We start from the raw sequence: 11,575 nt of genomic DNA, 5'->3' as shown, positions 1-11,575 counted from the left end.
TAGTTCCACTCTCCCAAAAACAATTTCAGGCACCAAACTGAAATCCCCGAAATACACAATGGTTGATGTTTGTTTTTATGTATCAATTGTCTATCTGTTCCACAGCTGACAATGCATTTGATCAAACTTTTTTTTTCTGAATGCTCCTTTGTAGTGATGAGGTGAGCAGGCCTGCTTTTTTATCCCGCTCAGCTCCCACACGGCTAGCTCTACACCCGAAATAACAGCACACAAATTGTATTCATTTAAACACTGCCTGGCCCATTAGCTCTAGCCTTTTACTGGCTAACTCTCACATCTTGATTAAGCCATTTTTATTAATGTGTATCACCACTTGACTGTGGCTTACTGGCATGAGTTTAACCACCATCTGTCTTGGGTAGGAGAAGCATGGTGTCTGCCTGACTCTGCTATCTTCCTCCCAGAATTCTGTTCTGTCTACTCCACCCACCTAAGGGCTGGCCTATCAAAAGGCCAAGGCAGTTTCTTTTTTTGACCAATGAAAGTAACATATAGACAGAAGACCCTTCTACATCATTCCTTTGTTTGCATCTCTTTCTCCATGAAGGGATCTTATTCTGAAAAAGCATATTTATAGCCACCTCTGAATAGTCATTACATTAAACAGCATCAAGATCCTTCATTCACAGGATTTATACTTTTTAAGGGTGAGCCTTAAGAGACCCCACTCCTAGCTGAGGAACTCTTAGTGGTTGATAGCTGTCCACTGAGAGAAGGAAAGTGTATTTTACCGCAGGGGTATGACTCATGATAAGTTGTCCATGTTCTAATAGATGATATTCTATATCTGTGAACTTGAGGCCAGCACCAATTGGATTCAGAAATGAAGAACAGGAGAAAGGAAGATGATAAAGAAGAGGAGGAAGAAGACAAGGCAGAAGTTCTGAACTTGGGAGGGGTATTTGAACGAGTTTTAGAGGAGATGGAGGGGGAGTAGACATAACATAAATACATTGCATTCATACATGCAATAAGAAAGGGTCCTCCAGTATTTCTACTCATATGGCCCATTGTCAATCTTGACAGTATATTTCTTTAAAAATTATTTTAAGTATGTTTATGTGGGAGTCAGGGTAATGTGATGGGATTACTTGTGCCCTTGGGGACCAGAAAAGGAAGTCAGGTCCCCTGGAGCCATGCGGATGCTGTGAACTGAGCTTCTCTGAATGGCAGTGTGCATTCTTGACCAACAAGCCATTGCTGAACAGTCTACCTCTCACTTTATCCATGTATTCTTTTATACTCTATACTGTCATTTCTCTTAGAATACAGCTTCCCTCTTAGTTTGCAAATAAGTAAATATAATGTTTAAGTGGCATACATAAATTATCCCGACTGCATGTGGAAAAAATACTTTGATATATTTGGGTTACATAAAATATATTATTACAATTATTCTTTTTTAAAGCCACAGGGAATAAACTGCATAAAGATCTAAATGTTATGCTTCCTGGCACTCAGATCCTCATCTTCTGAAAGCTTCTTTCATTTCCAGAAAGCAAAATGTCATCATGTAATAGTGAATTTTAGCTTATTGTCACTATTTTAAAATACAAATGTCTCATGTTTTCCCAGTATTGTTTATGAATCCTATGACTGAGTACATAATAAAATGCATGTGTTCCTTCAACTTCTGATTCCAATTTTTTTCCCTAGATAAAGAGAAAAGATCATTTATTTATTAATCTTACAGAGGCACTTCATCTGTGATCCTGTGCATTTGCCTGAGATACTAGCATTTTTAATAACAATTACACCATTATGTGGTATTTTCACATTATTTTCTAAGATAGCTTTAAACTCAATTTACATTAGTATACAGGAAGTTAAACTGACTTTTCTTTCTTGACTATATACTACTCCAGGTTCAAAACATATTAAAATTTGTTATCAATATTATTCAATGATACTTAAGTAGTTTCCAGATTTATCAACAATGATATTTTCTCTTGCTGAGACAAATGCCACAAAAAAAGCAACCTAAGAAACTTTTTGTTCTCGTTCATGGTTCCAGATGATGCAATTAGTGGTGGAGGAGGGTCATCTGCCTATGTGTTACTTTCATTGGTTAATAAAGAAACTGCCTTGGCTTTTTGATAGGGCAGAATTTAGATAGGTGTTGTAGATCAAACAGAATGCTGGGAGAAATAAGCAGAGTCAAGCAGACGCCATGATTCCTCGGCCTGAGGTGGACATAGGTTAGAATCTTCCCAGTAAGCCACGACCCCATGGTGATACACAGATTACTAGAGATGGGTTAAAGCAAGGTGTGAGAGTTAGCCAAGAAGAGGCTAGATATAATGGGCCAGGCAGTGTTTAACTGAATACAGTTTCCATGTAATTCTTTTGGGTTAAGCTAGCCGGCTGGGACGGACCAAGGGGCCTGTGCTATTTGCAACAACTTAGCATGGTAGAGAAGGCATGCAGAAAGAAGTGGAGATTGGCTGACCATCTGGCATCCACAATCAGGAAGCCACAAATGATGGACATTAGTGCCCAGCTTGCTTTTACATTTTAGCTAGGTCCCCAGTCCACAGGAATGGTGTTGCACACACTTGGAGTGGGTTTTCTACCATAGTAACCTGAGATGACCCCCCCACAAGCCATCCTAGGGGAGATGGTCATCATAGGGTGCAGAAGAGCTTGTGTCCTGGGTGATACTATATCCAGTCAAGTTGACCAACAGTAACTGTGACAGTGTACAATGACTAATCACAGAGCGTCTACAGGAATGCTTTTAAAAAATTTGTGCCCTACAGGCAGATCTCTGAGTTTGAGGCCAGCATGGTCTACAAGACAAGCTCCAAAGCTACAGAGAAACTCTGTCTTGAAAAACAAAACAAACAAACAAAAATTTATCCTAAAAAAACCATTGTCTGTGGAAATATGTATATGGTCTATCTAATTTGAGCCAGGCATAGATGTCCTCTAACTAGTACTTTTTTTGTTGATATTCATGAAACAAAAATAAAAATATGAAGCTTCATAAAAAAAACTGAGTATATATTCACAGTCTGTTATTGCATGAGAAGAATAAATTTTATTTAAATAGTGAAATAATGCAGTGTAGAGCCTATACAAGAAATAAAATAGAACAAATCACTGTAGCAAATTAATTTATAATACTGTACATAATGGAGCTGCTGTTCTTTCCATTTCCTCAATGTCAGATTTCAACCGCTGTATTTCTCCACACATTTCCTCAGATTTCTTCTTAAATCCTTCTTCAAGCCAATTCTTTTGATGCTAAAACAGTGAACACAAGAGTTAAGTAAATATTGTGAAATTCCAACATTGCATGAGTTATAATTTCAAATCTTCAGCAAGTGGTCCTTAGTGTACCCTCTATGTGATTTCCCTTTCCATGAAGAAGATCATCTGAATTAGACCTACATAGTGTGAGGAAGGATAGAGCAACTTCACTGGGATTGATCAGTCATGTCTGTTTGGCTATAATGCTGGCAGAGGTGTGAAGACATTCCTACACTCATGCCCACTGAAAAGCAACTGGTCAGATTGTGCTGAGCTCAATCCCCTAAAACAGTGTGGCAACAACATCATGCAGACAGTGGCAGCCAATCAGTTGTTTCAGAAGTATGCTACCATTTTGCTTGAAGTTGGGCAATGAGAGAATCACTCTCCTGCCATGTGCTAATTCAAGCAGCTGCCCACTCTGGAGACAGCTACGGGACCTGTAGAAGCTGCCAATTGTCTGCTCTTTGAAGTCTGGATATTTCTTTCAGTTTTATGTCAGTATAGGTCATTCTCAGATTGAGAGGGTTGGTGTCAGGTGCTCATAATGTGGGCCTTGTTAACCCAGGCCCATTGCTGTCCTTATTAAGCTGCCTGGATGGGAGTTTGTTCAGTGAGTACCAATGAGGTTGTTTTTAAATATCCTGAATTAGTGTATCAAAATATTACAATCATTAAAACCTTAAAGGAGCAACTGAAAGCCTGAAGGGGAAACCTCCTTAGCAACAACCTTTTGGAGGTACTTCCACTTATTAGCAGGCTACATAATTTCTCCTGCTACCTAGGGTATGACAACTATCAGGGGGAGGAGGAGTCCTACCTGCAGCTGATTCTCCAGAATTATTTTATGGTCTTCAATGAGCTGATCTCTTTCCTGTATCAGCTTAATTCTCAGTTGCTCATGGTTTTCCTTGTGACTTCTTTCTTGAGCCTCCATCAGTTGCTGCTGCTCCTCCTGCTTCTGTCTTAGCAGCTCCTGTTCCTTCTCTGCTGCCTCCCTCTGGGCCCGCTCCTCTGCCCCAGGAGGATTCAGGGAGGGAAGAAAGTGATGGGAGATTCAGGATGGGTAGGGGGAAGAAAGTGATGGGAGGTTGAGGATGAATCAGAGGAAGAAAGTGATGGGTCAAGTAAAATGTCTATATTCCAGAACCCAGAGAGCAATGCAGATCTAAAAGGAAACCACAGACTCCAAACTGGTCCACACAATGGAGAGAGCGTTTCCAGAGTGAATGGAGGCGACCCTGCCCATGTGGCTGAAACACAGACTGGACTTCCTGTGCTCTCAGAGTGAGTTTCCACAGAAGGGTAGAAACCTGCTAATCTGGGAATGGGTTTACTGTGGCCTCTATCAGGAAGCCTTGTGGGAATCTAACCCCTGCTGAAAGCCAAGAGACATGCTCCTGTACCTGCAATGACTTCCTCCCCAGCAGTTAAGGCTGTATCTGTCTTCAGGATGGAACTCTCGATGGTGGCCTGTGACTGCAGAAATCTCTGGAAGACTTCACTTGCCTGCAAGACCAAGAAGGAGCAAAGACTTTGAGAGATCCTGGGAGAGAATCTATGTGAGTTAACATGGTCTCCACTGTGCCTCACTGTTAAAATGCTATGGTGAAGCCTGCAGACTGCCCCTGCTCTTCACTGGCAATAGATACTTCTGGGTCCTTGGCTTCCCCAGTCATCTTCACTAGAGCCAGCTGGTACCTTTTGCTCCGAGGTCCAGCCTGTTCACATCACATGCACATGTGCTCAATGCAACCTATGATGCTTTCAAATATTGTATCCCCATGTAAAATGCTACATAATTATGTGGGCTTGACTTCCTTCTGCACTTGCTGACTGTCTTCATAGTCAAGTCCCTCCACCTGCTTGGACTTCAGGGTACATATGTGTAAACTCTCATAGTAATGCAGGGCACCACCCGAAGTGTTTTAGATAAATAAAGGTCTGAGGAAAAACTCACCACGGTGTTGTTGACAACAACAGAGTAATAAGTTAGCTGTGTTCTTACATTTACTAGTAACCCATAAGTAGACCATCCTGACAAACTTGAAAAATGTTGTTACTGAGAATTTTATGTGAATATTTCTCAGAACAATAAATAGTGGCCATTTCAGTCAAGAACAGGTCTGGTGATAGGGCTTGAGGGTAAAGGATTTGCTTGATTGCAAAGCCCTGTTTTGGCCACAAACACCAACATGAAGCTAGAGATGCCATGCTATGCTTGTGTTTTCTTATTCCACTTATGCAGAAAAGGGGAGATAATGTGGGAGTCCCCTCTGTGTGCTGTGATTATCATTAATTAATAAATAAACTGCTTTGAACCCATAGCAAGGCAGAATTTAGATAGGCAGGGAAAGCTAGGCTGTATGCTGAGAGAAAGAGGGTGGAGTCAGAGAGAAGCCATGGAGCCACCAGAGACAGATGTGCTGAAACTTTGCTGGTAGGCACAATTTCATGGTGATGCACAGGTTACTTGAAATGGGTTAAATTAATATGTAAGAGATTAGTTAAAAAGAAGCTAGAGCTAATGGGACAAGCAGTGATTTAATTAATACAGTTTTCTGAGTGATTATTTTGGTCTAAGCTAGCCGGGTGACTGGCTAATCCACCAAATCGGTGCCAACATGGCCAACTAAAATCCACATAAAAACCTGAGAAAGCTTGAAAAGGAATTCTAGACACAAAAATACAGAGTTTAACACAGCTTCTTGCTGTTTACGGGTGTCAAGCTGCAACTCCATTAAGAGAGGTCTTACTGATTCAACAGTAGCAACATGCCATTTCAAAAAAGCAGCTTCCCTTTTGTGAGCATTAACTCTGACTCTTTCGGGAAACTGGGACATTGAGCATTTATTTGGTTGGGGATTGTGAGCACCTTGCTGCGTCTTGCTTGGTGGCAATGTGGACTGGCTATGTGCCTGGAAGTGGGGCAGTCTGCAGGGCTCAGAGGTGCAAGCAAGTGGCTCCCCCAAGCTGTACTAGACAGGGCAAGGAGGAAGTACTGTTTATATTCTAGTAATGGCACAGCATAAATTTTAAGAAGCACTTGGCATTTTAAAAAAGTGCTCCTGGACAGTAAAGAATTACAGATATGTAGTAAAGGCAAATCCAGATGGAAAGAAACTCTAAATGAGTCACAGTGTTGGACAAAAGTATATAGACTTGGGAGAGAGAAGAAAAATAGTATAGAGAGTTATAAAAAGAAGTAAATAGTTTATAAAAACCATAAAAACACAAAGTCTTTAAAGAGACAGAGTGCAGAAAGTCATAGATTAAAGAAGTAAAAATAATAAAATAAATATTAAGCTTTTAGAAAAAGTAATAGACTAAAATAAGGCACACAAAGATGGAAAATTCAGAGTCTGGATTATGTATATCATTGTGTTATCTTTGAATTTTTAGCTGCATAGAGACATTTGATTTATTCTGGAGATTGCTAAACTGAACCAGTATGTATATTATAAATGTATCTTGACTTCAGAATTTTGGTCTAACAATATGTTGCTTTGGAAAAGAGGTTCTTTTGTTTCCACAGAGGATGAAAACCTGTTAATTGCTTCCAGACTAATGTGGTTTGATGGACTAAGACCCCCTTAAAGGTTGCCATGAACACCCCTATTAAAATTACTTTGCTGAATAAACAATAGGATGAAGTTTGGACAGACCTATGCCCATATTCCCAAATATTGTTTATAAATGTTCTTTTACATTTAAAGGGAGATATGCTATAGAGATTTGCATTGGTATTGATCTTGGTTCGTTGATACAAATTTAAGGTCAATTTTTTATACTGTATATATTTATTTTTGATCTTGGTTAAGATATTATGTTTGTGCAGCTCATTTAGAAATGTAATGTATAATTAAGAAATATAGGTTAAGAGATAATCATCTATAATAGTCAAGTTTGTAGTCATGTTACTTTGATTTTCTAGATGAAAAGATATGAATTTCATATGGATAGGCATTCTTCAAACCTTTCAAAGACCTTCAGAATATGACATTTAAAATGCATTAAGAATTTAGAACTTTTCATGACAGAGACACATCTGCTCCTACAGCATCAATTACTTCAAGGGGAAGATGGGCATCAAAGAGTCTCCTTATGAAGTTTGGTAGCCATTTGGGCAAGAAACTGATCTTGCCTGGACTGCTTAATGAACTGGACATGCACAACCCACAGAGAAATGACTGTTGGACTTGCCTAAATGGGTTACCATCCTTCTGGATTCCTGCTTCATGAAAGAGTCTGCCAGATATTCAGCAGGACACAGAAAAAAGCTACTGACAAACTGCCAATATAGGTACAACTGTCTTTAAAATTTCCCAATTTGTAGAAAAGTCTGCTGGATACCTATGGCCCTGAAGGCTGAATATGGATGCCCCAATGGTACAAAAGAACAGTACAGAGGAACTTTGGGTGACTGTCCAGGCAGCGAGATGTCTCTGTCATTTCTAGAGTTTTAAAAGTTGCTTTTTTCTTGTTTGTTTAGGCAATATTGTATCTTTCTGGAGTCTTTGATGGAGTTAAGAATAGTTAGTTATAGTTTTCCTCAATTATGATGAAGATTATTGTAATTTTTACTTGATAACTGTTTTGTTATATGTAATTTTGCTATGTTAAAGTTAAAGCCTTCTTTTTTGTTTAAACAGAAAAAGGGGAAGTGATGGAGGAAGGTCATTGGTTAATTAAATAAAGAAGCTGCTTGCCCTGATAGGTTAGAACGTAGGTGGGAGGAACAGAACGCTGAGAGGAAGAGGAAGTGAGCTCAGAGACTCGACAGCTCTCCTCTTGGGAGCAGACGCCTCAGAGAGACACGATGCTCCACTCTTGCGGGCAGAGGCGAGAGCTCTGCTCTCTGAGGCACACGCGATGAAGCTCTGACCCAGGATGGACATAGTCTAGAATCTTCCCGGTAAGCGCACCTTGGGGTGCTACACACAGATGATTAGAAATGGGCTAAATTAATATGTGAGAATTAGCCTAGAAGAGAATGGGTCAAGCAGTGTTTAAAAGAATACAGTGTCCGTGTAATTATCTCGGGTAAAGCTAACTGGGTGGCGGGACACAGCCCATGGCTCCTATTACAACAATTAATACAGCTTTCTCTGTGATTATTTTGGGTCTCAGCTAGCTGGGTGGTCGGGAACCAATAAGCAGCCCCCCCTTCTAACATGCTTCTGTTTTATGACATCATTTTTCCTCTACTATGAGCATCCATGCTCCCTACTCCTCACCCCTTTCCCATGCTCCCTACTCCTCATCTCTTTCCCATGCTCCCTGTTCCTCACTCCCTTCCATGCTCCCTACTCACCTCTTCCCCATGCTCCCCACTCCTCACCTCTTCCCCATGATCCCTACTTCTCATCTCTTTCCCATGCTCCCTACTCCTCACCCCTTCCCCATGCTCCCTGCTCCTCACCTTAACCCCTTCCCCATGCTCCCTGCTCCTCACCTTCACCCCTTTCCGGGGCACCTGCCAATAGTCATGCTCAATCTTCCCCCTCATTTCCAGGTAGAGCCTGTGTCCTCCAGGAACAGAAAATGTTGATATATTTTCCATAAAATCCTTTGAAAGCCGATTGAGTTCTTCCTGGCAGTATTGATCTGATGCTTCTTCATTCTTCAACATGAACATCCTTTTCTTCTCATCTATTAATTCCTACAATATGACAGAGATCTGACATATTGAAGGAATAGAAGAGATAAAGTTCCAAGAACCTTTGTAGAAGAGTCAGCCTATTACCCATAAGAAAGTATTGTAGTGTAATGAGACCACAAGTGAATGTGAAATGATAAAACCTGAATTAAGACTCTAAGAAATCTGTTCAAGACACAAGAAATGTTCCCGATGTTCCTAGTCCTCAGGACTTTCTGAAAAATGATGGTTCTGCATGCTACAATCTCTGGTTCCTATTGGGGTCACATCCTACAATTCTATCTTCAATGACACAATGATATGACAAGAAGCAATGGAAGAGCAGTGGCCTGCAGTGGGACTCTTGTGAGAAACTGTTTTGTACGTATAGAAGAATATAACATGTTCAGGGATGACTTATAGGTTGTTCTTGGCTGAACTGCAATTCACAGACATTAACTGCATGAAAAATTTATGACACTGTATTCTTATTATTCTAGTCATTAGAGATTTGTGGATAAAAAGCACCTGATGTTTGAGAAAAGGTCATGAGACTTTCACAACTGTGTATACTATGACAACACAAAGTGCTCGTTTTTGAATAAATCACACACCCCGGTCATGAAGGCACAGCAGCACCACAGCCTTGAATGAACAGAATCATGAGAGTTAATGACACCAACATTACCAGCAGCAGCTTCTGGAATTGCTGGTCTTCATCCTTGAAGGAATGCTCCATGAAGACAGCAATGGCTTCCTTCTCACAGGCTGTGTGCGCATCCAGCAGCTCCTGGAGCGTGTCTGTGGGGAGCCTCAGTAGTTGGCCCATCTGCTCACTGTAGTGCTCAGCTGCCTTCTGCAGAGCTGTTGAGTTCTCACGCTGGGCCAGAGTTGTCACTGCATCATCCAGACAAGGCACAGCTCCACTGTTGATGATATCTACGTAGGTCATCACCAGAGTCCCCAGTCCTTCACGAACCAGGAGTTGGAGGGATAAATTGAACTTATAAGTGAATGGGATCCAATTTTAAGACTACATTTTAATCTCTCACAACTACACATGAACACTCATAAACAAATACAAACACATCCCTTACAGACATCCTCTTTTTTTGGATTGTCTGTTTGCTTTGGTGGTTTTCTAGTTCTAGTTAAAAATTAACATCAATCTTTACCTAATAAATTCAATTACCTATAAAAAACATAATTTTGCCTTTAAATCTTAAATTTTGCATTTAAAGGAAAATAGATTGCATAAAATAACGAGGAAAAACTTATTACTAAATCTTAAAAGACTGGATTTACATGATTTAAACACTAGTACTTATATTAGAACTATTTCAATTTCCAAATTACATTTCACATTGTCATTTCAAAGAATAATTAATATACAAAACATCCCCACTCTGAAAATAGAATATATCAAGTTAAGAAGTTTAAATGCTGATTTTATAGTTAATTAAATACCTTTTCACTTGAGATTTTATTATCAGTTAAGAAATTCATATAGGTGTGTTAGAGCTATAGATACCAATGATGAAGTCTGCATTTTTAAAGGATTTGTAATCTACAATCAATTATAAACCATATAGGTTTTTCAGAGTAGGGGCAGAAGTATATTATCATTGTATAGATAATATTTTAAAAATAAACATACTAATTTCAACATATACTACTCTATGCAGAAGTGTGTTAAAAATATCACTCACGATTCCCAGTGACCTTAATTCCCTCTCTGAGCATCTTGATCTTTGCATGGGTGAAGATGAAAGAAACAAAAGCCCTTGTTTGTTCCTGGAACATAGGATCCAGTTGATCTTCTGAGATAGTCTCAAGTTTGCGTAAAAGTGTTTTGTTGTGCACTGGTTTGTCAAAGACAAAACATTTCCGATTAGGAAAAAAACGTCTGATACATTCCCTGGGCAGATTGAATTCTTGGGTTCTGGGATCGTCACCTAGTGTTAAGGGAAACACAAAGCCATGGGGATAGTCTTAGAGCAGAGAACAAATGATGGAGGCTCTTGTCTCTGTGAAGTGTTCTGCACTCTCAGGTCTCTACCATAAACATTCAACACTTCTTTACAGATCAAAAGTAGTACAAACTTGGTAGACATCTGGTGAAATATTGAGGAGACATTTGACTTCACTGGAGGATCATATGGCTGATATCCACAGACCTGAACATGCCATCAAGCACATTTTAGTTACACATTTTAGTTGTGGATCCTGTTGACTGAGCAACAAAAGATTAAATGTGATTTCTGACCCATCCACTGCTTTGTAGAGAAGGAGATGAGGGACTCAAAAGAAGACCCACAAAGGATAATAGAGCAGTAATAGCAGCATTAGCAATTGTCAGAATGATGCCATGGATAGCAAATGAAAACTACCTTGACTTTTAAAGACTTCATTTCTTGTCAATGCTAAGAATACACTCATAGAAAATATGTGTTCTTCACAACTGGGGAAGGATGCCGGGTCTATGAAAATATGTAGGATACGGAAGTCTATGCGAGATCAGATGTGCCACATTAAAACAGTATTTTACAAAACTGCTGAACTGAGGATTTTTCTCCCTTTCACTCATGTGGAGGTTTGTGTTGTGTGTATGCATGTTGCCTATGTCTGGGTGTATGTGTGTGAAAGAAAGAAAAAAAGAAAGGA

The 11,575-nt window shown here is 39.8% G+C and overlaps 1 protein-coding gene across 1 annotated transcript in view; it reads right to left on the bottom strand.

Annotated features, from left to right (window-relative positions):
- Nucleotides 1–3,071: 3,071 nt before the first annotated feature.
- Nucleotides 3,072–11,575, bottom strand: part of LOC102001727 (guanylate-binding protein 6) — a 21,321-nt gene continuing 12,817 nt past the window's right edge. Inside the window, exons 6-11 of the mRNA XM_005372102.3 lie at nucleotides 10,621–10,866; nucleotides 9,600–9,880; nucleotides 8,729–8,935; nucleotides 4,680–4,782; nucleotides 4,094–4,287; nucleotides 3,072–3,267 (exon numbers count right to left, since the gene is read on the bottom strand). Coding sequence (XP_005372159.1) covers nucleotides 3,139–3,267; nucleotides 4,094–4,287; nucleotides 4,680–4,782; nucleotides 8,729–8,935; nucleotides 9,600–9,880; nucleotides 10,621–10,866 — 1,160 coding nt within the window. The 3' untranslated portion in view covers nucleotides 3,072–3,138. The remainder of the gene's footprint in view (nucleotides 3,268–4,093; nucleotides 4,288–4,679; nucleotides 4,783–8,728; nucleotides 8,936–9,599; nucleotides 9,881–10,620; nucleotides 10,867–11,575) is intronic.

Source organism: Microtus ochrogaster, unplaced genomic scaffold (assembly GCF_000317375.1).
Source record: "Microtus ochrogaster isolate Prairie Vole_2 unplaced genomic scaffold, MicOch1.0 UNK182, whole genome shotgun sequence".
In the NCBI taxonomy this organism is placed as follows: Eukaryota; Metazoa; Chordata; class Mammalia; order Rodentia; family Cricetidae; genus Microtus; species Microtus ochrogaster.
This window is presented reverse-complemented; position numbering and strand designations above follow the sequence as displayed.